At 44.8% G+C, this 24,561-nt stretch overlaps 1 protein-coding gene across 1 annotated transcript in view; it reads right to left on the minus strand.

Moving 5' to 3' along the window:
• The window catches only part of LOC115175425 (engulfment and cell motility protein 1), a 189,574-nt gene that overhangs the window by 44,509 nt on the left and 120,504 nt on the right, over positions 1–24,561 (minus strand). The window contains exon 14 of the mRNA XM_029734654.1: positions 12,019–12,193. Within this exon, the coding sequence (XP_029590514.1) occupies positions 12,019–12,193 (175 nt within the window). The remainder of the gene's footprint in view (positions 1–12,018; positions 12,194–24,561) is intronic.

Genomic DNA, 24,561 nt, shown 5'->3' on the forward strand with positions numbered 1-24,561 from the left:
ACATGCATACTGGTTTCTGCTATAGGGAACATGAATACTGGTTTCTGCTATAGGGAACATGCATACTGGGTTCTGCTATAGGGAACATGAATACTGGGTTCTGCTATAGGGAACATGAATACTGGGTTCTGCTACAGGGAACATGAATACTGGGTTCTGCTATAGGGAACATGCATACTGCTCTAGTCTATGCCTTCTATGACCCACAGACAAACCATGGATGTCACCCATGGTCAAATGATTACACAAGACAAACAGAAGGGCCATGTCCAGAATGACCACCGGTAACATGTTCAGAACCATCTCTAAATAGAACTCTGCTCTGCTCTACATGTTTCTGTGTCATAAGGATGACTATGGCCATATGTGCTGATGGGTACATTGTTACTGTTCTCCAGTCTAGCACAGCAGCAGGCCTCTCTTTCTCCTCTCCTCCTCAGTGACAGTCTCCTCCTCTCTACTACCTCTACCACCTCATCAGTGACAGTCTCCTCCTCTCTACTACCTCTCCTCCTCATCAGTGACGGTCTCCACCTCTCTACCACCTCATCAGTGACAGTCTCCTCCTCTCTACCACCTCTCCTCCGCATCAGTGACACTCTCCACCTCTCTACCACCTCATCAGTGACAGTCTCCTCTTCTCTACCACCACTCCTCCTCATCATTGATGGTCTCCTCTTCTCTACCACCTCATCAGTGACAGTCTCCTCCTCTCTACCACCTCTCATCCTCATCAGTGACAGTCTCCTCCTCATCTCTTTCTTCCTATTCTCTTTCACTCTTCCTCTCCTCCTCAGTGAGACAGTCTCCTCCTCTCTTCCTCTGTGAGACCAGGCACGTGTACAGATAGGGCTCTTCCTGTACAGAGAACCGGCCCTTTTTCCCCCCAGTCTCCAAAGTGCCCATTTGGGTGGTGGTATAATTTCCCAAAAAACATTTTTAATCCTTTTATTGGGTCGCTGCTGTTCTAAACCCACTGCCTGCAAGTTGTCGTTAAATTCACCCGCCCCAGACTAATCTAGTAATACAGCTAGCTAGCCATTTTGTGAACTGTAACATATGGAAGCCTAAGGATTCTGCTGAATAACAACATTATTAGTCATCATCAGTGACCACCATGCTTTCTTTACTGGCTTATTTAGGGAATGGTAGGCTATAGTAAGTATTTATATTTATTATGGATCCCCATTAGCTGCTGCTCTTCCTGGGGTCTTGCAAAATGAAGGCAGTTATACAATTTAAAACATTACAATACATTCACAACAGATTTCACAACACATTAAATGTGTTCCCTCAGGCCCCTACTCTACTACCACATATCTACAACACAAAATCCATGTGTACGTGTGTGTATAGTGCGTATGTTATCGTGTGTGTGTATGCATGTTCTGTGCCTGTTTGTGTTGCTTCACAATCCCCACTGTTCCAAAGGTGTTTTTGTATCTTTTTAAAAAATCTAATTTTACTGCTGGCATGAGTTACTTGATGTGGAATAGAGTCCCATGTAGTCATGGCTCTATGTAGTACTGTGTGCCTCCCATAGTCTGTTCTGGACTTGGGGACTGTGAAGAGACCTCTGGTGGCATGTCTTGTGGGGTATGCATGGGTGTCCGAGCTGTGTGCCAATAGTTCAAACAGACAGCTCGGTGCATTCAACATGTCAATTACAAATACAAGATGCGATGAAGTCAATCTCTCCTCCACTTTCAGCCAGGAGAGATTGACATTCATATTATTAATGCCAGCTCTCTGTGTACATCCAAGAGCCAGTCGTGCTGCCCTGTTCTGAGCCAATTGCAATTTTCCTAAGTCCCTCTTTGTGGTACCTGACCACACGACTGAACAGTAGTTCAGGTGCGACCAAACTAGGGCCTGTAGGACCTGCCTTGTTGATAGTGTTGTTAAGAAGGTAGAACAGCTCTTTATTATGGACAGACTTCTCCCTATCTTAGCTACTGTTGTATCAACAGTTTACAATCCTGGGTTACTGCAAGCAGTTTAGTCACCTCAACTTGGCTCAATTTCAACATTATTTATTACAAGATTTAGTTGAGGTTTAGGGTTTAGTGAATGATTTGTCTCAAATACAATGCTTTTAGTTTTAAATATTTAGGACTGACTTATTCCTTTCCCCCCATTCTGAAACTAACTGCAGCTCTTTGTTAAGTGTTGAAGTCATTTCAGTCGCTGTAGTAGCTGACGTGTATAGTGTTGAGTCATCTGCATACATAGACACTCTGGCTTCACTCAGTCAGTGGCATGTCGTTAGTAAAGATTGAAAAAAGTAAGGGGCCTAGACAGCTGCCCTGGGGAATTCCTGATTCTACCTGGATTATGTTGAAGGCTTCCATTAAAGAACATCCTCTGTGTTCTGTTAGACAGTTAACACTTTATCCACAATATAGCAGGGGGATGTAAAGCCATAACACATACATTTTCCAGCAGCAGACTATGATCGATAATGTCTAAAGCTGCACTGAAGTCTAACAAAACAGCCCCCACAAATCTTTTATCATCAATTTCTCTCAGCCAATCATCAGTAATTTGTGTAAGTGCTGTGCTTGTTGAATGTCCTTCCCTATAAGCGTGCTGAAAGTCTGTTGTCAATTTGTTTACTTTAAAATAGCATTGTATCTGGTTTAACACTTTATTTTTTACATTGTCTTCCAACGCCCCTGGGATAATGTACATTTGCTGAAGCATTATGACAACTCAGCAACACAATGGTAGGGATTAAATGAGCTGGACTTGGGTCATTGATAAGTCATTGTCTCAACACAGCCTTATAATTCTGTGAAATGATCCAGGAACCCAAATGATTTGGGTGGATCCCATCCTCCTTATAATACAAGCTTTGTTTCCAGAAGGTATCAAAATTGTCAATAAATATTACACCCACAGAGCTGCAATATTCTCATAGTCAGTTATGGTGGGCTAAAAGTCTGCTGAACCGCTCAATGACACGATTTAGGGAGTGCAGAAGGACAGATATTATGGTGCGTAATAAAGGGTTTAGTGATTGTAGGCTACAGTATTTTTAATTTTCTTCTATTAATTTGCTCTCATTCCTGGCTTATTTAGGAAGTGTAGATCAGCAACTGTATCCCTGAAGTGACCTTCAACATCCCTGCTCCTCAATACTTCATCCACTGAATTAAAGCTTCATTCAGGTAGGATACATAGTGGCAACAATGGAGTTGGGTTGGGTATAGTCATGGTAGGCTACAGTATTTCTCACAATCTTGTATTTTGACTGGAATCGAGTTGGTCATTGTGAAATAGCGCAGCAGTTCAAAATAGTTGTGCAAAATACTTTACTCAGAGTTGTATATGTTATTATTTGTATTATTTTGCTATTGTTCTGTTCTTAGTAACGTGAATAAGACTTAAGCATTTGAAACTAAGGGTTATTTATTTTTCATTTAATTTGCCATTAAGATGTGGGCATCTATTCCTTTTCTGTAAATAAATAATCTAAGTAATAATTACACAATGAGTTTATGACCGCGGTTCGGGGGTGCCCTGTTTAATAGTTAGGGCACATGCCCCCAAAAAGATCTGTGAACAACCCTCAGTGACACAGTCTCCTCCTCTTCTCCTGTCTTCACCGTCTACACAAACACCAGGGACATGAGGGATGGTAAGGAGGGAGGGAGGAATAATCGATCCTTATTCAATCAAGACTCACTCTCATCTTGTCAAGAGAAAGTGGTGTGTTTGATTGGATATTAAAATTCCTGGCCCCAGAGGTGTGAATGTGAGTGTGTGTGATTCATTCTCAGCAGATCCATGTGTAGCATCAGTTCCGTTGGAGAAGGGTGCCAAAGACAATTGGCCCCGGGGCCTCAAATCTGTGCGTAAACCATGCGTGGGATTTATCAATATGAACATTTGCTTGAGAGTGTGCATAAATTTACGCACAGCCATGACCATGGGTAGGCATAATGCCAAGTGGTGGAATATGGGAACTAACTACTTGTCAAGTATAAAATGGGGAAAATATATGTTGAAAATGTGTGAAATTGTGAGAGTAATAATTCAATAATTTTTCGATTTCATTGTATTTCCATTGTGAATTTATGCAACACATCTTGACATGCTTTATAATTTGACCACATCAGTGGTTACAGTAGTAGTTACAATAATAATCCATATAAAGTACAGTCATTTGTTAAATGAGCGGTACTTGTGAAAGTGAAACCAGGTCATACACAGCTTCAGGAGCCAACAGATGGTTCGTTAATTAATCAAAGTAAATATATAGGACTCTAGAATGCCCTTCAAGCCAAACAGAAACAAGTATTCAACAATGCCATGGTATACAGTGTATTCGGAAAGTATTCAGACCCCTGGACTTTGTCCATATTTTGTTCCGTTACAGCCTTATTATAAAATTGATAAAAGATTTTATTCCTCATAAATCTACACACAATACCCCATAATGACAAAGCAAAAACTGGACGCTACAAGCTTGGAACACGTGTATTTGGGGAGTTTCTCCCATTCCTCTCAGCAGATCCACTCAAGCTCTGTCAGGTTGGATGGGGAGTGTTGCTGCACAGCTATTTTCAGGTCTCTCCAGAGATGTTCGATCGGGTTCAAGTCCGCGCTCTAGCTGGGCCAAGGACATTCAGAGACTTGTCCCGAAGCCACTCCTGCGTTGTCTTGGCTGTGTGCTTAGGGTCGTTGTCCTGTGGGAAGATCAACCTTTGCCCTAAGCCTGATGTCCTGAGCAGGTTTTTATCAAGGATTTCTGTGTACTTTGCTCCGTTTATCTTTGCCTCGATCCTAACTCGTCTCCCAGTTCCTGCCGCTGAAAAACATCCCCACAGCATGATACTGCCACCACCATGATTCATCATTGGGATGGTGCCAGGTTTCCTCCAGACATTCTGGCCAAAGAGTTCAATCTTGGTTTCATCAGAACAGAGAATCTTGTTTCTCATGGTCTGAGAGTGTTTACTGTAGGTGCCTTTTGGCAAACTCCAAGCGGGCTGTCATGTGCTTTTTACTGAGGTGTAGGCCTGATTGGTATAGTGCTGCAGAGATGGTTGTCCTTCTGGAAGGTTCTCCCATCTCCACAGAGGAACTCTAGAGCTATGTTAGAGTGACAGTCGGGTTCTTGGTCACCTCCCTGACCAAGGCCCTTCTCCCCTGATTGCTCATTTTGGCCGGGCAGCCAGCTCTAGGAAGAGTTTTGGTGGTTACAAACTTCTTCCATTTAAGAACGATGGAGGCCACTGTGTTCTTGGGGACCTTCAATGCTGCAGAAAAAGTTTGGCACCCTTTCACAGATCTGTGCCTTGACACAATCCTGTCTCGGAGCTCTATGGCCAATTCCTTCGACCTCATGGCTTGGTTTTTGCTCTGACATGCACTGTCACCTGTGGGACCTTATATAGACAGGTGTGTGCTTTTCCAAATCATGCCCAATCAATTGAATATACCACAGGTGGACTCCAATCAAGTTGTAGAAACATCTCAAGGATGATCAATGGAAACAGGATGCACCTGAGCTCAATTTCGAGTCGCATAGCAAAGGGTCTGAATACTTATGTATATAAGGTATTTCTGTTTTTAAAAAAATATATAAAGTTACAAACATTTCTAAAAACCTGTTTTCACTGTGTCATTATGGGGTACTGTGTGTAGATTGCTGAAAAAATTAATATTTAATCAATTTTATAATAAGGCTGTAACGTAACAAAAAATTAGAAAAAGTCGAGGGGCCTGAATACTTTTCGAAGGCACTTTAAATAGGGATATTTCACAGAAAGCATAAACAGTACATTTATGCCAAGTTATTTACACATAATATGTTCCTATCTGGCTTGAAGTACCATGAAAAAGAGCGCCACATCTTTCGGAGTCCACCCCTATAAGGTGGTTTTTGTGATGGTTCTGTAAAGGTTTGGTACATCAGCCTTTCTTTCTCCACTTTATGATGGCTTATCATGCAGCCTAACAAAACCTGAAAGGATCAATTCCGCAGCTCTTTGGCATCACGTCTACAGCAGAGCAATGCTGACCAACACCCAGTACACCGTCTACCAACTGCTCCTGACAAACAGACGCAACCCCAGCACAAGCACTGTGTCTCCAAATAAATAAAACAGCCAGCCAGCTCACTCCTGGCAAAGGGGAGCAGGGACACTAACATGCTGAATGAGCGCTTATCCCCAATTATAAAGTCACCTTCAGGCAGTATAGCACAGTATACATCCTAATATGACAGGGTGGTACAGAATGGCTGAGAACAGAGTATAGAGGGGGAATACATCACAGGGCTTTGTGAGATGGTGAGATAGGCCTGGTAATGCTGACCAAAGTTGTCAAAAAAAACACATACAGACTGTGCCGTTTCAGGAGAGATGGGTTCCTGCCTTGACTGCAATGTTACACAGCGTGTCTGCGTCCCAAATGGCACCCTATTCTCCATATAGTGCACTACTTAGTGACCAGAGCACTATATAGGGAATAGGATGCCATTTGGGACACAGGCAATGACTCACACCCTGATGCTTCAAAACAAGACAGGGTGTTGAAGCTACAGTGGAGCTTGGTGGTTAGTCAATACAGTACACACTACAACAAATAATACATCTAGTCCGACAGTCATTTTAGGATCTTCTGAAAACAGCAAGTCTACCATTATGCAGTTCATTTGACAACAGGAAAAAGGGAATGTTCATGTGATGCTGTGATAGAATACTGGTCTGATTGGCTTGGGTTTCCAATATCACCACGCAAGTTTTCTTTGCAATCCGCCAGTCCGGCAAAGAAACCCACAGAGACGGTGACTGGATCAGACTTCTTCAGACACAGTGACTGAATCAGACCTCTTCAGACAGTGACTGAATCAGACTTCTTCAGACAGTGACTGAATCAGACTTCTTCAGAAAGTGACTGAATCAGACTTCTTCAGAAGTGTGTGTTGAAAATAAATGTTTTTATCTGAATAAAACACCACCGTCTGCCTGTTACTGAAGCCAGGAGTTAAATGAGCAGTGAGACCAACCGATGGAGGAATACAATGTGTATTTAATGTCAGACAACATCGATGAATCATTTCATCTGAAAGCCTGGGAGATGAGCTCACTCCCACCCCTAAAAATCACTCCTAAAATAAGGCACCCCTGGAGGAAAACTAATCTGGGTAGACAACACATCTGCGACACTGATCCTCAACACTGGGGCCCCTCAGAGGTGCATGCTTAGTCCCCTGCTGTACTCCCTGTTCACCCACGACTGCGTGGCCAAGCACGACTCCAACACCATCATTAAGTTTGTTGACGACACAACAGTTGTAGGCCTGATAACCGATAAACGATGAGACAGCCTACAGGGAGCAGGTCAGAGTCCTGGCAGTGTGGTGCCAGGACAACAACCTCTCCCTCAATGTGAGCAAGACAAAGAAGCTGATCGTGGACTACAGGAAAAGGAGGGCCGAACAGGCCCCCATTAACATCGATGGGGCTGTAGTGGAGCGGGTCGAGAGTTTCATGTTCCTTGGTGTCCACATCACCAACAAACTATCATGGTCCAAACACACAAAGACAGTCGTGAAGAGGGCACGACAACTCCTTTTCCCCCTCAGGAGACTGAAAAGATTTGTCATGGGTCCCCAGATCCTCAAAAAGTTATACAGCTGCACCATCGAGAGCATCCTGACTGGTGGCCTCACCACTTGGTATGGCAACTGGTCGGCATCCGACCGTAAGGCGCTACAGAGGGTAGTGTGTGCGGCCCAGTACATCACTGGGGCCAAGCTTCCTGCCATCAGGACCTATATATTAGGCGGTGTCAGAGGAATGCCCCAAAAATTGTCAAAGACTCCAGTCACCCAAGTCATAGACCGGTCTCTCTGCTACTATACGGCTAGCGGTACCGGAGCACCAAGTCTAGGTCTAAAAGGCTCCTTAACAGCTTCTACCCCTAAGCCATAAGCCTGAACAATTAATCAAATGGCCACCCAGACTATTTGCCCTATCTGCTGCTACTCGCTGTTTATTTTCTATGCATAGTCACTTTACCCCTACCTACATGTACTAATTACCTCGACTAACCTGTACCTCAGCACATTGACTCGGCACCGGTACCCCCTGTATATAGCCTCGTTATTGTTATGTAATCTTATTGTGTTACTAAATATTTAGCAAATATTTTCTTAACTCTATTTCTTGAACTGCATTGTTGGTTAAGGGCTTTTAAGTAAGCATTTCACGGTATTCGGCGCATGTGACAAATAAAATTAGATTTGACATTGACAAATGCATTTCCACGTATGCTTCCCAAATGGCACCCTATTCCCTTTGTAGTGCACTACTTTTGATGGGCTTTGGTGAAAGGTAGTGCACTATGTAGGGAATAGAGTACCATTTGGGATGCACATGACTATGCATCTAAATCAACTTTTGCACATTGAGCTTGGCTTTATAGGCAGCAGCGCCTTCATTATAAACACTTCCATGCAGTATGCAAGCCAAGCCTTATGATGTGTGAGTATCATAATTGTAATTGCATTACTGCCCAACACTGAGATATGTCCAGACTAAAACCCACCACTCCACATGAAATAGTGACATCACAAACTCTTACAGAAGTCACATGCTTTCTTATTCCTGTACATTATAATGAAGCAGTAAGGCCCGAGGGGGTGAGGTATATGGTAAATACCTAAGGACTGTTCTTATGCACAACACACCTCAGAGTGCCTGGATCCAGCCCTTAGCCATGGTATATTGGCCATATTCCACAAACCCCAAACGTGCCTTATTGCTATTATAAACTGGTTACAAATGTAATTAGAGCAGTAAAAATAAATGTTTGGTCATACGGTCTGATATACCACAGCTGTCAGCCAATCAGCATTCAGGGCTCAAACCACCCAGTTTATAATTACATTTTAATCATTTAGCAGATGCTCTTATCCAGAGCATCATAGTCCTTTACACTTGTACCCGTATACGGGTTGCAAATGGCAGTTGGGCACTGATGAACCTCTAAATATAAACGCAGTGGCTGTACAGTAAGTAACATGCTATACATGACGTCAGAGCTCTGGCTCTGCGCTTCACAGCTCTGTATGGGTTTTGACTGACAAATTACGAGGACTTTATGTATTTTCAAAGATTAAATGTTGAGGATTATAATGAATACTGCTTTGATGTCATAAAAGAAAGCCAAACACCTGTGAGTCCAAAGGTACACTTCACATTTCCATATCATAAAACTCATGTCAGATATAGTGTCAGTGTTTATGATCACTATGTTTGTCTATTGTGAAGAAAATGTACCGCAGCACACGCACCTGAATGCACTCATATCTACTTTCTATGCGAAGCAAAATGACAAATCGGTTTCCCTGAATTGTATTGTGAAAGTCTAACACTGTAATATCGTATTTGATAACTTAGCTAGTCATGTTGCTAATAGAACCGGCTTTCAAATGACGCCCACCTGACCCAGATTACTTAAACAACAACAGTAACTGTGTGATGGCGGGGATGCAGGGTTGTGTTCCAAACAAAACAACTACAAGTGTGCTTCCTGCTTCCTCTAGTTCCTCAACGGCACAGACAGGAGAGCTAAAAATAAAATCACCTTATAGTGTAAGGCACTTCTTTAGGTCTGCTCTTCCACACCAGATTCAACCAATCAAGGTCCGAAGGCGCAGCTGATTAGTAGAATTACAGAGCTAATATAATAACAATAATCATTTAGCAGACGCTTTTATCCAAAGCAACTTACAGTCATGTGTGAACACAGTTGAAGTCGGAAGTTTACATACACCTTAGCAAATACATTAAAACTCAGTTTTTCACAATTCCTGACATTTAATCCAAATAAAAATTCCCTGTCTGTAACGCCCTGGCCATAGAGAGGGGTTTTTGTTCTTTATTTGGTTAGGCCAGGGTGTTACATTGGGTGGGCGTTCTATGTGCATTTTTCTATGTTGGTTTGTTTCATTGATTTTGTCCGTTTGGCTTCCAATCAGGCACAGCTGTAGAGCGTTGTTGCTGATTGGGAGTCACACATAAGGAGCATGTTTTTCCTTTGGGTTTTGTGGGTAATTGTTTCTGTTGAGTGTTTTGCACCTGACGGGACTGTTTGGCTGTCAGTTTTCTTGTTTTTGTATAGTGTTCACGTTGTTCAATTAAAATCATGATGAACACTATCTCCGCTGCGCCTTGGTCTACTCTCTCTCGCGACAGCCGTTACACTGTCTTAGGTCAGTTAGGATCAACACTTTATTTTTAGAATGTGAAATGTCAGAATAATAGTAGAGAGAATTATTTATTTCAGCTTTTACTTCTTTCATCACATTCCCAGTTGGTCAGAAGTTTACATACACTCAATTAGTATTTGGTAGCATTGCCTTTAAATTGTTTAACTTGGGTCAAATGTTTCGGGTAGCCTTCCTCAAGCTTCCCACAATAAGTTGGGTGAATTTTGTCCCATTCCTCCTGACAGAGCGGGTGTAACTGAGTCAGGTTTGTAGGCCTCCTTGCTCGCACACGCTTTTTCAGTTCTCAGTTCTGCCCACAAATCTTCTATAGGATTGAGGTCAGGGCTTTGTGATAGCCACGCCAATACCTTGACTTTGTTGTCCTTTGTCCCTTGTTGTCGTTAACATGATGCTGCCATCCCCGTGCTTCACGGTTGGGATGGTGTTCTTTGGCTTGCAAGCCTCCCCCTTTTTCCTCCAAACATAATGATGGTCATTATGGCCAAACAGTTCTATTTTTGTTTCATTCATTTCTCCAAAAAGTACGGTCTTTGACCCCCATGTGCAGTTGCAAACCGTAGTCTGGCTTTTTTGTGGCGGTTTTGGAGCAGTGGCTTCTTCCTTGCTGAGCGGCCTTTCAGGTTATGTCGATATAGGACTCGTTTTACTGTGGATATAGATACTTTTGTACCTGTTTCCTCCAGCATCTTCACAAGGTCCTTTGCTGTTGTTCTGGGATTGATTTACACTTTTCGCACCAAATTACGTTCATCTCTAAGAGACAGAATGTGTCTCCTTCATGAGCGGTATGATGGCTGCGTGGTCCCATGGTGTTTAGACTTGCGTACTACTGTTTGTACAGATGAACGTGGTACCTTCAGGCATTTGGAAATTGCTCCCAATGATGAACCAGACCTGTGGAGGTCTGTATGGAAACTTTCGAGTTCAACTGTACATGTTTGTGTGGGTGGTCCCAGCGGGAATCAAACTCACAATCTTAAAAAAAAAATGATTTATTGAATATTTAAAAAACATACAATATACTTGCAGTGAAGCCGCTCAACAACTACATCACATTAGTCATCTAAAAGCCTCCCATCCAGAGCGACACACAGAAACAACCAGGGTCAACGCCCTGCTCAAGGGCACGTCTCCAGAGTGACACACAGAAGCAACCAGGGTCAACACCCGCTCAAGGGCACGTCTCCAGAGCGACACACAGAAACAACCAGGGTCAACGCCCTGCTCAAGGGCACGTCTCCAGAGCGACACACAGAAGCAACCAGGGTCAACACCCTGCTCAAGGGCACGTCTCCAGAGCGACACACAGAAGCAACCAGGGTCAACGCCCTGCTCAAGGGCATGTCTCCAGAGCGACACACAGAAGCAGCAGGGTCAACACCCTGCTCAAGGGCATGTCGACAGATCTCCCACCAGCCCTCCAAGATCTCCCCCACAATTCCCCAAGAGCTCCCCCTCACAATCTTAGCAATGCAAGCCGTCGTGCTCTATCAACCGAGCCACAGAGGACCATGTGTTATTAATTATATTAGAGCTGAAATCCTACAGTAGCTAGCCCTCCTTTAAGGAATAAACATTATCCTTTGGAAAGTCAAATGGATATAGGCATAAAGTTAACTTTCCGGGGTGAAGTTCCACCTACTGTAGGTACAGATCTAGCATCAGCATCCCTCTCCACCATCCTAACCTTAACCTGCTAACTGAAATGCTAACTGATCCAAGATCAGCGTCTAGGGGCAACTTCCCCCTACCGCAAAGTCCACCCTCACCTTGTTGAAGTCTTCGCTGGTGGCCCTCATCTCCTTCCAGGTCTTGTTGAGCAGCTGGATGCAGATGCAGAAGAACTCCTCAAAGGAGCGGTCGTGGGTGAAGAACATAGGGTGGAAGTCATGGCAATTCTCACTGGCTGTAAAGTCAGAGGAACAGAGGAGAAAGGACGTAAGCCTTGTGTTTGAGAGACACATTGACTGTTCTCCCTCAGAGATTTTGGAAATTGGAGGTTTTCCCTACCAGATATTTTGGACAGTGGATGTTTGGATGCTCAAGTGGGAAACGCACTCCAAGCGGGCATGACAGCCCGCCAATTTCTAAAGATTTTGCGACAATTACAGTTCGACTGGCAAATGCTCAAGTTCAGAGTTGCATTTTTAGGTCTTAATGCAGTATCAGGGCATACAAGGCTTAAAGAGCTGAGACTGAACCATCAATTATTATGAAGATCTCTTGCATGATAATCTATACATACATAATCCCTGAGGTTATGAGAACAAAGAAGACATAAATCCCTCCGGTCCTCTTATGGTTTTCAAACCAAGACTAACCAACCCCCGCCTGGCATTGAGGCAATTAGCAAACACATATTGCACACTTGTATTTTAGATTCTATTTTCACTTGTTTTTCATTTTCAATTTACTGATGTTGTATCCACACATTCCAGTGTCTAAGACTGCCATGTGAGTAATGGAAACGTGAACTTGAACTGTAGTTTACCTCTACTGGCTAAGGTTACGCCCCAAATGTTACCCTATTCCCTATAAAGTGCACTACTTTTGACCAGGGCCCATTGGGACACACATCATTTAGTCAGCTACTGAGTCAGTGGTATAAGATCCATCAGTAAAGAGATTCCCCATGGGTCCAGATATACAGCAGCTATACAATAAACATGTTGCCTCTCTGATTAACTAAGACACTTCCATCCTGTTGAATATAGAATGAAAGCTCATAAGGGATGGTGAAACACACGTGGTTCACGTTTCAGCCATACTTCAATAGAGTGATTCCTCACGAAACCACACACAAAAAGAGACCAGGATCTTGGGGATTTTCACAATGTAATCTATAGAATGGTCCTTTGGAGGAAGGATTGTTGACATATATTTGACATGAATCTAAAAGCATAATTGAGAAATAATTGATCAAAGTTGGCATATTTATGACATTTTGGCATCACACCAACAACGTCATTGCGTTTTGGTACACCAGAAGTACATTCATTTGCGCAATGCTGCGTTTGCCTTGCAGCATTGCGTTCCAGAGGCAGTTTCAGTGCGTTCTGTGTGGTGCATACGTTGGATTTGACGAACGTATTAATCAAACTGTATGTGTAGACGGCTTGACAGAAATGGTAGCAGAAGGTGAATGTTGAACTTTTGTTTCACACATATCCAGATGATGCTGCGTACCAATTTGCGCAATGATGCTGTAGGTGTGTTCGAGGCATTACCCTTCATTAAAACTCCATAGTGTTTCATCAGTAGGTGCAACAAAGCAAGCATTGGTGTCATATGAAGCTTTCCCGCTTGCTCTGTAATATGAGTAGTATTTTGATTTCAATAAAACACTGTGGTATATTAATTTATGAATATTGAACATTTACAATTTTGGATTTGGCAAATGTTTTAATATATTGTTGAAAACCTTGGGCGGCAGGTAGCCTAGTGGTTAGAGCGTTGGGCCAGTAACTAGATCGAATCCCCGAGCTGACAAGGTAAAAATCTGTCAAAGTTCCAGAATGGGATCCCTGCTAGTTTTAAAGTTATGGCCCATTTTATATGGAGAAATCTGCTGGTGATTTGCAATGATACAAGTAAAAGGTGGGCTGTGATTGGTTACATTGCCTACCATGCTGGGCAAAATGCATTGGGCTTGTTTTGAGCAGATTTTGGCGAGACTGACACCTATCGCTTCGCCTCTTCCTCTCTGTTTAAACACACACACACACCAAGCCCTTCCCCTTGTCACTCACAACAACAAAGATGAGAGATCACGTCTTCCTCTCTGACAAGCGGTGCCAACTCTTTATTTGGATTTGAGACTTGGTCCAACAGAATGGGTCATATAGACCCTGAAACATTTTTTTTCTGTAATAGAGAAGTTAACCGATTACAAATACTAACATAACCTTTCTAACGACACTCTTTTTATGTCTCAACTACTGAAATTGCATGCAGAGCAGACACTACTAAAAGGCCCAGTTTGTCGCACGCAGCATTGTGGTACCATGTACTGCTAGAAGCATTTTAGCCAAAGACTGTTATACTAGCTGTCTAGTCTGTGTTTTATAAATGTGCAATAAGTATAAAACACAACTATATAAGGAATTGGCAACTAGTTTTCACTCTGAGAAATAAGGTAGGGCCACTTTAAACAGGCAGGGCCACTTTTCGTTCAGATTTCTACATCTGAACGAAGTAGACAGGCTAGTACGCTGTTCAAACAGTTGGAGATGGACTGAAAGATTCAACTGTTCTGCCTTGTTAGCTAGCAAATAGATCCAAGTTGGCAAAACTTGAAATAGAAAGATTCCTATAAAGATTAGCTGGCTACTCACTAGAACGTGGGCATGTGCACTTGGGCTTGTGTAAAAAAAGCAGGTTAAACTATTTTGATAAAATTACTTAATTATTACTGGTTTTGGAAGGCTTGTAGGTATAACAGCCTATGTATAATTTCACAAGCCCTGAATTCATTAGATTATTGCTGACTGTTTAAGAAGGTAATGTGTATTTGACCTTTAATTGTACAACAGATTTTTAGGCAATATCGCCCAGCAGAGGGTGACCATTTTGAATCTATTCTAAAAGTAACAGAGGTCCCAATCTGGAATTTTCATATGCACGTAGACTATATTATGTTCAAAAATATATATATAAAAAAATTGCCAAATCAAAAATGGTATATTTTCAATGTTCATGTTTATATTTTTCAAAATATGTACTTTTTCCCCCCGATAAAAACACTAGTCATATTACAGATCAAGCAGTAACGTTTCATAAGATTGTTCTGTTGTTGCTTTGTAGCATCTACAGATGAAACATTATGTCGTCTTAAAGGAGGCCTTGGTAAGGCCAAAATGTCATAAATATGCCAACTTTGATCAATTATTTCTCAATTATGCTTTTAGATACATGTCAAATATATGTCAACAATCCTTCCTTCCTCTAGGACCATTCTATGGATTACATTGTGAAAATCCCCAAAATAATGGTGTTTTTCTGTCTCGGTTTCATAAGGAATCACTCAATACCAACATGGGTGGCTGACTCATTTCTACACAGTTTGGGCATGAACAGCCATGGGTAGTGTGTGTGTGTGTGTGTGTGTGTGTGTGTGTGTGTGTGTGTGTGTGTGTGTGTGTGTGTGTGTGTGTGTGTGTGCGCGCATGTGTATAGTCACTGTTCATGACACCACTTTTCCTTCTGTGACAATAAGAGCCTCAAGGCAGAGGAACTCAACTGTGCACTTCTAAACCAATAGGACTGGACCCTCTGTTCTCCATATTCCTAGTCTCCCACACACACAGAGAGGACGGAAGGACCATGTTCTTTAAATGGGACAGGAGGGTTTGGTTCATTCAGTTACATTTCACATTTATCTCCCGTCCCTTGTCTGGTTGCATGTGCCAGATCAGATGGCAGCATTCTCTTCAGAAATAAATACCCCTGGTTATTCTTGAGGGACTGGGTTCCCTAGCCTGCCTGCCTGCCAGACACCCACGTCCATCACAGTTCACAATGGAACATTCTCAAATTAGCCCTACCATGGGCTTTTTCCATTTGTTAACACTTTCACCAGACACATCTAGAACACAAACACATAGCGCTGTCTTCTACTGTGTGACAGGATGATGTCTACATCCCAAATGGCACCCTTCTCCCTATACAGCACACTACTTTTGACAATGGGCCCTGGTCAAAAGTAGTGCACCATTTGAGACGGAAATGAAGTGTCTGAATACTGCAGGAGTCTGATGGGAGGCTTCATGTGGAGATTAAAGGGAATTGCTCCCTCATTTCTCCCTCTATTCTCTCGTTTTCCTAACCCTTTCCCACCTCTTTTCTCCTCCTGTCCTGCGCCAAGTGCTTTGTGAATGGTGTGGCCAGACAGCTAATCTAACCGTTTCCTGAGGGAACTCCATTATACTGTTTTACAGACACTGGGATGGAGAAATCACTGTGCATTTATTGGGTTACCAGATTCATCATAAACTTCCCACTGAGAGTGAAATCTGGTTTCTAAGCTCAGTGCATCTAAATACATCAGCAATATTGCCACAGTTACACCTTATTAACCGAAGGGAAAAAAATTGCTTCAAGCTATTTCATTACCCACTGATGGTGGCGAGGACTCCTACGGGACTGTTTTAGCTTTCTGACGCTTCTGTTTATTAGCATTTAATGCTTTCGAAGCTTTGAAATCACCATGGAGACCAGAGCTTCATGAACGGGTCCCCACAGCAATAACCCAGGGTGTAATGATTGGTAAAAGGTCTTTATGAACTACAGTGCACACTCCTCTTTCTCTGTCTTTGAGAGCTGATTGAGGAGCTGCCTTAAGGTAAAGGTCTCTGAGTGGAGCAGCTATTTACAGAGTCTCTAGGCATCACAGCAGGGCGCCCTACCTCCAACAGGGGCCACGGAATTGCACCGACAGAATTGCACCGACAGAATTGAAAACTTCGGGGCATTATGAATGATGCCCACAGGGGCTCTGGGGCTGGTCAGACTGGGTGGGGCCCTGATTTGGAGTGATGTGGAAGGAGCTCTGGGGCTAGTTGGACCGGGTGGGGCCCTGATTTGGAGTGATGTGGAAGGAGCTCTGGGGCTAGTTGGACCGGGTGGGGCCCTGATTTGGAGTGATGTGGAAGGAGCTCTGGGGCTGGTTGGAACGGGTGGGGCCCTGATTTGGAGTGATGTGGAAGGAGCTCTGGGGCTGGTTGGAACGGGTGGGGCCCTGATTTGGAGTGATGTGGAAGGAGCTCTGGGGCTGGTTGGAACGGGTGGGGCCCTGATTTGGAGTGATGTGGATTGTCCCGATTCCCGGAGAACGAACGGTGCCATTACCGGTACGCCAGTCAGCTAGGTGAAGAGTAAAGCCAAAACATGCAACACCGTCTGCTTACTCGACAGGAGGACACAGCCTGCATAAAAGGGATTCAATCAGGTGATGGAGGGATGGAGGATGGAAAAAAAGCTGACTCAATGCAGCTGTTTCCCCCATTGGACAGAGTGGGAGGGGGGTGAGAAGGTGAGTGGGAGGGAGGGTGAGAAGGTGAGGGATGACTGCTGCTCTGGGGGGTTTTACTGATGGGCCGAGCAGGGTGATCGGGGGAAGGAGGTGTGGAGGTGACGGGGAATTAAATGTCAGACTCGCTTTAGACTTTCAGTGAGACAGGAACGGGTGGGTCTCACTACACTGGGCAAGGATGGCTACAGAGCTAGTCCTGAAAACAAAAAACAGATTCTAAATGTTGCAGATAGAAATAGAATGACTAGAGCCGACACGACTCATTCCCTATTCCATCTGACAGAAAAGCATGTGTTCCACACAATGATTTTCTATCTGAACATTCAGTAACGATACAGCCTGCCTCCAATTGCCTTCGATAGCGCATGGCCACACCTGAGGTGACATATGCTGGAATGGTCATAACATGGTCATAACGTGGTCATAGCGTGGTCATAGCGTGGCCATAGCATGATCATAGCATCTGAACAACCTGACCTTCGTCTCCATGCAGAGAAGCGTTTTTCTTTCACGTTGTATTATTCATACTGTTACTCCCCAACTAGGTGAACTTCTCCCGAATGGTTAGTGATTTACTTGTACAAATTCAAAAACTCAGCCTTTTTAATCTGACAAATAATGTTACCATGCTGAACAAATCATTGAAGTAGGAGAGAATTAAATCTGGGCCGTTCTACGCATGACTAGCAGCATCTTAACATCTATGGTGAGCTACAAATGTGAACTGATAATAACCTTTGCATATACAGACAGAATGGAACACCGTGATTTGTAAATATATAGTTTAAATCCTACAGACCCAAATATCCTGGGACATCGGTAGACTCCTTGGCACACAGATAGAGGATGTACAGGGATTGAAATACTTGTATTAAAGCCCAAACACTCTCCTGTATTCTTTGGCCAAATTCATTAGGCTGAACATGACCTTAATCTGAGATCATTGCATCGTGGCGTGGTTATATCACAACTCAACATCATAGGCCAGTGAGTGGACAGGAACAGGACACAACCCCTTCCATCTGCCTAGGACCCCTCTGGGGAACAACAACGTGAGTCACAGGCATGATCTGAGAGAGCAATTGGCTCATGTGACCCCTGCTGAGCATTAATACGGTCTGGACATGTGTGTGTACTGCTATAAGGAGCTGAAACATGGACCACCAAAAATCCTTACACCGCCAAAGATCCTTACACCGCCAAAGATCCTTACGCCGCTAAAGATCCTTACACCGCCAAAGATCCTTACACCGCCAAAGATACTTATGAAAAAACCTGAGGATCAGTTGAGATGACAGGTGCACCAACACCAGCAAGCTGGGGGAGGCCAACATAAATAGCATCCCCACTACTATAATACATCACCAACTCTAATGGACAGGCCATGCCATCCGGATGCCCAACTCGCGCCTCCCGAAACAGATCATGTAATCCCAGTTAAATGACTGTTCTGATTTAGAATATGTGGACAACTACAAATACCTAGGTGTCTGGTTAGACTGTAAACTCTCCTTCCAGACTCATATTAAACATCTCCAATCCAAAATTAAATCTAGAATCGGCTTCCTATTTCGCAACAAAGCATCCTTCACTCATGCTGCCAAACATACCCTCGTAAAACTGACTATCCTACCGATCCTTGACTTTGTCGATGTCATTTACAAAATAGCCCCCAACACTCTACTCAGCAAATTGGATGCAGTCTATCACAGTGCCATCCGTTTTGTTACCAAAGCCCCATATAACACCCACCACTGCGATCTGTATGCTCTCGTTGGCTGGCCCTCGCTTCATACTCGTCACCAAACCCGCTGGCTCCAGGTCATCTATAAGTCTTTGCCAGGTAAAGCCCCGCCTTATCTCAGCTCACCGGTCACCATAGCAGCACCCACCTGTAGCACGGGCTCCAGCAAGTATTTTTCACTGATCACCCCCAAAGCCAATTCCTCTTTTAGCCGCCTTTCCTTCCAGTTCTCTGCTGCCATTGACTGGAACGAATTGCAAAAATCACTGAAGCTGGAGACTCATATCATACACATATCATACACTGCACTAAACAGACAACTGGGGGGGACACTGCACTAAACAGACAACTGGGGGGACACTGGAGTAAACAGACAACTTGGGGGACACTGGAGTAAACAGACAACTTGGGGGACACTGCACTAAACAGACAACTGGGGGGACACTGCACTAAACAGACAACTGGGGAGACACTACACTAAACAGACAACTGGGGGGACACTGCACTAAACAGACAACTGGGGGGACACTGCACTAAACAGACAACTGGGGGGACACTGCACTAAACAGACAACTGGGGGGACACTGCACTAAACAGACAACTGGGGGGACACTGCACTAACAGACAACTGGGGGGACACTGCACTAAACAGACAACTGGGGGGACACTGCACTAAACAGACAACTGGGGGGACACTGCACTAAACAGACAACTTGGGGGACACTGCACTAAACAGACAACTTGGGGGACACTGGAGTAAACAGACACAACTGGAGAGAAAACATTGAAGAGGGAGCTGCCTATACTAAATGAATGCCCACTGTACCCCAGGGGACAAGGGACAGCTACGCAAGGAGAGACTGAACACCAGAAAGGCCTAACCACCACCACTCACCCCTGCCCACACTGCACCAATATACTGTATGTGGCTCGAACCGGATCGACCTCTACAGCCATCTGAAGACCCACAAATAGAAGATCTGATGGAGGACAATCATACTGGACTTGAGTGATCGCCGATGTTGGTGTGTGGGTCTATCTGTGTGTCCCTCTTCCTCTCCAAGAGGTTAGACTCACACAGCAATGAGACCATATAGGGATGTTCTCTAAAGAACAGACTGCCATCACTCTAATGAACAGGCTGAGAGTTGAGGTAATTTCAAAAGCTACTGTGAATGACCAAAGGACACGGCTCACTTCTTGGTACATGTCCTTCAGGAGTGGCAGATGCATTGAACCTTAAGTCCTACTCTACCACGAACACACACACACCCTAACCCTACCCACCAAAACTCTAACCAAAGGTGTAAAACCTCTACAAACAGAATTGATCATTAACCTACCCACCCTAAACCTACCCCTAACCACCTTAAATGTACCCCTAACCACCTTAAATCTACCCCTAACCACCTTAAATCTACTCCTAACCACCTTAAACCTACCCCTAACCACCTTAAACCTACCCCTAACAACCTTAACCACTCTAATCACCTTAATCCTACCCCTAATCACCTTAATCCTACCCCTAACCACCCTAAACCTACCCCTAACAACCTTAACCACCCTAAGCACCTTAACCCTAATCACCTTAACCCTAATCACCTTAACCCGAACCCTACCCCTACCCCTAACCACCCTAACCCTAATCACCTTAACCCTCACCCTACCCCTAACCACCCTACCCCTAATCACCTTAAACCTACCCCTAACCACCCTACCCCTACCCCTAACCACCCTAATCACCTTAACCCGAACCCTACCCCTAACCACCCTACCCCTAATCACCTTAAATCTACCCCTAACCACCCTCACCCTAATCACCTTAACCCGAACCCTACCCCTAACCACCCTAAACCTAATCACCTTAACCCGAACCCTACCCCTAACCACCCTAAACCTAATCACCTTAACCCGAACCCTACCCCTAACCACCCTACCCCTACCCCTAACCACCCTAACCCTAATCACCTTAACCCGAACCCTACCCCTAACCACCCTAACCCTACCACTAACCACCTTAAATCTACTCCTAACCACCTTAAATCTACCCCTAACCACCTTAAATCTACCCCTAACCACCCTAAACCTACCCCTAACCACCTTAAACCTACCCCTAACCACCTTAAATCTACTCCTAACCACCTTAAATCTACTCCTAACCACCTTAAACCTACCCCTAACCACCCTAAACCTACCCCTAACCACCTTAAATCTACTCCTAACCACCCTAAACCTACCCCTAACCACCTTAAACCTACCCCTAACCACCTTAAATCTACTCCTAACCACCTTAAATCTACTCCTAACCACCTTAATCCTACCCCTAACCACCTTAAACCTACCCTAACAACCTTAACCACCCTAAGCACCTTAACCCTACCCCTAACAACCCTACCCCTAACCACCTTAACCCTAACCACCCTAATCACATTAACCCTACCCCTAATCACCTTAACCCTACCCTTAACCACCCTACCCCTAACCACCCTAAGCACCTTAACCCTAATCACCTTAACCCGAACCCTACCCCTAACCACCCTAACCCTAATCACCTTAACCCGAATCCTACCCCTAACCACCCTACCCCTAATCACCTTAACCCGAACCCTACCCCTAACCACCCTAACCCTAATCACCTTAACCCGAATCCTACCCCTAACCACCCTAACCCTAATCACCTTAACCCGAACCCTAACCACCCTAACCCTACCACTAACAACCCTACCCCTAACCACCCTAACCCTAATCACCTTAACCCTACCCCACCCCTAACCACCGTAACCCTAACCACCTTAACCCGAACCCTACCCCTAACCACCCTAACCCTACCACTAACCACCCTAACCCGAACCCTACCCCTAACCACCCTAACCCTAATCACCTTAACCCTAACCCTACCCCTAACCACCCTACCCCTAACCACCCTAATCCTACCACTAACCACCCTAACCCTAATCACCTTAACCCGAACTCTACCCCTAACCACCCTAACCCTACCACTAACCACCCTACCCCTAACCACCCTAACCCTACCACTAACCACCCTAACCCTAACCACCTTAACCCTACCCACCCTAACCACCTTAACCCTATCCCTAACCACCTTGACCCTACTCCCAGGGGAAGGAAAAATATATATTTAGGGTGTTCCATTGAGAAAGGCACTTGGCGCCAACTGTTTTATGATACACTGTTGATGGGAATGTATGCCATTTAGTGACCACATATTACAGGGGACTACCCTTTATTCTTGTTGGAATTTTTGAGCTTTCTGGGACCACTTCATCTATTTTTACAATGTATTAAAATAATACCTTGGTTTTAACTAAAGGTTCATAAAATTAGTGGGGTAATTGTCTATGTGCCCGTGCACCCTGTACTCTTTGTGGGTAACAGTTTTTGTCCCCTTGCCTAACCTTCACCCTAACCCTTCACCCTAACCTTCACCCTAACACCAAAACCATCAACCTAACCCTTAAGCTTAAAATAGCATTTGAACAAATTCAGGACATGGAAAAAAGTCCTGACTTTTCAAAAAAGTTATTGTTTTCCAACTGTCAGGTCATTGAGGTGAATTGTTAGGACATTGGGGTCCTGATATAAAGTGGAGAGGGGGACTGCTGAGGGATTATTTAAGATACTTTGAATATTTGAAGAGGTAGGGTTTCAAATGTTTTCTGAAGATGGGCAGGGACTCTGCTGTCCTAGCTTCAGGGGGAAGATGGGCAGGGACTCTGCTGTCCTAGCTTCAGGAGGAAGATGGACAGGGACTCTGCTGTCCTGGCTTCAGGGGGAAGATGGGCAGGGACTCTGCTGACCTGGCTTCAGGGGGAAGATGGGCAGGGACTCTGCTGACCTAGCTTCAGGGGGAAGATGGGCAGGGACTCTGCTGTCCTAGCTTCAGGGGGAAGATGGGCAGGGACTCTGCTGTCCTAGCTTCAGGAGGGAGATGGGCAGGGACTCTGCTGTCCTAGCTTCAGGAGGGAGATGGACAGGGTCTCTGCTATCCTAGCTTCAGGAGGGAGATGGGCAGGGACTCTGCTGTCCTAGCTTCAGGAGGGAGATGGGCAGGGACTCTGCTGTCCTATCTTCAAGGGGAAGCTGGTTCCACCATTGGGGTGCCAGGACAGAGAAGAGCTTGGAGTCAGTAGGAGTCATTGCATCATGGCGTGGTTATATCACAGGCAGCATGACATCATAGGCCAATGAGTGGACAGGAACTGGACACGCCCCCCTGAGGGGCCCCAGACAGATGGAGGGGGTTAGCAGGGTGAGTCATTGGCCTGAGTAGGGGTACACACCATCTGGCCCATACCAGGCCTCTGTGTCTGTGTGTGTGTGTGGCCCCAACGCGTACCTTACTAACCACCAAAGGACGGTCAACAGCAGGATAGTAGCCTCTCTAAACTTGGAGATGGACAGTGTCCCAAATGGCACCCTATTCCCTACATAGTGCCCTACTTTTGACCAGGGCCCATAGGATCAGACCTAGTGTTCTATATGTAGTGAATCGGGTGCCATTTGGAAGACATGGACTGAGTGACTGGGCTGCCCATACTGAAGGGAACAGGATACTAAAACAGAAGTAAAAGGAGAGGTGTTTGTCCTGCAAGGCCATATGTCTGTCTCCCTGAATCCCAAACGTTAAGCTTAACCTCCATAGTCTTCCCCATGGAGGTGGAGGTAGCCTTTCATGGAAGTAAGTTTCTCTCCGTTTCAACAACAAACTAGTAAGGTCGCAAAATCCTCACTTGGCAGACAGACACCAATCAATTCACCACGTCATACTGTTCCCCAGGGGTTAAGCATGCTCTGGGATAGTCAGATGCCACCCCCCAGCTCCTATCTATCCTCAGCTGTGACTGGGTAGTCTGGGCCCTGGAGGTCAAAGTTCGCTGTAATCTCGGAGACTTGTGTTTCATTGACAGGCGGGACATGAAGGCTTGAGAACATTGACGCTCTTCTGACCATATAACTGATTAGAGCTCAGACTACAGACAGACCAGACACTAACTACACAGATGTGACCATCGAGGGAGAGGTGACAGACAGGGAGAGAGAGGGAGACAGAGAGAGAAATAGAGAGAGAGAAAGGGAGAGCACGTCAGAGCAGATAACATTGTTTGTAATATAAATTATGTATGAGGTCTGTGTGAGAGAGAGGGTGAGACAGAGAGACTGAGAGAGAGACAGAGAGACAGAGAGACAGAGAGACAGAGAGACAGAGAGAGAGAGAGAGAGAGAGAGAGAGAGAGAGGGAAAGGGAGAGACAGAGAGTGTGAGTGACCAGTGGGCAGAGAGCCTTCCTGACATCTGTCTGAGCCCAGTGAGATGAATGTGAGGGGGCAGGAGGGAGGCAGGAGGGAGGCAGGAGGGAGGATGGAAGGAGAGAGGGGAAGGACAAACAACAGGACGAACACAGAGAGGGGAGTCACCTTGGAGCGAGAGAACCAGCATGATGAAAACACACGGAAAGATGTCATCCTCACTAATTACCACGCCAGCAGGCCTGGACATCCACCTGCGACAAAGGGAGTG

This window comes from Salmo trutta, chromosome 36 (assembly GCF_901001165.1).
Source record: "Salmo trutta chromosome 36, fSalTru1.1, whole genome shotgun sequence".
In the NCBI taxonomy this organism is placed as follows: Eukaryota; Metazoa; Chordata; class Actinopteri; order Salmoniformes; family Salmonidae; genus Salmo; species Salmo trutta.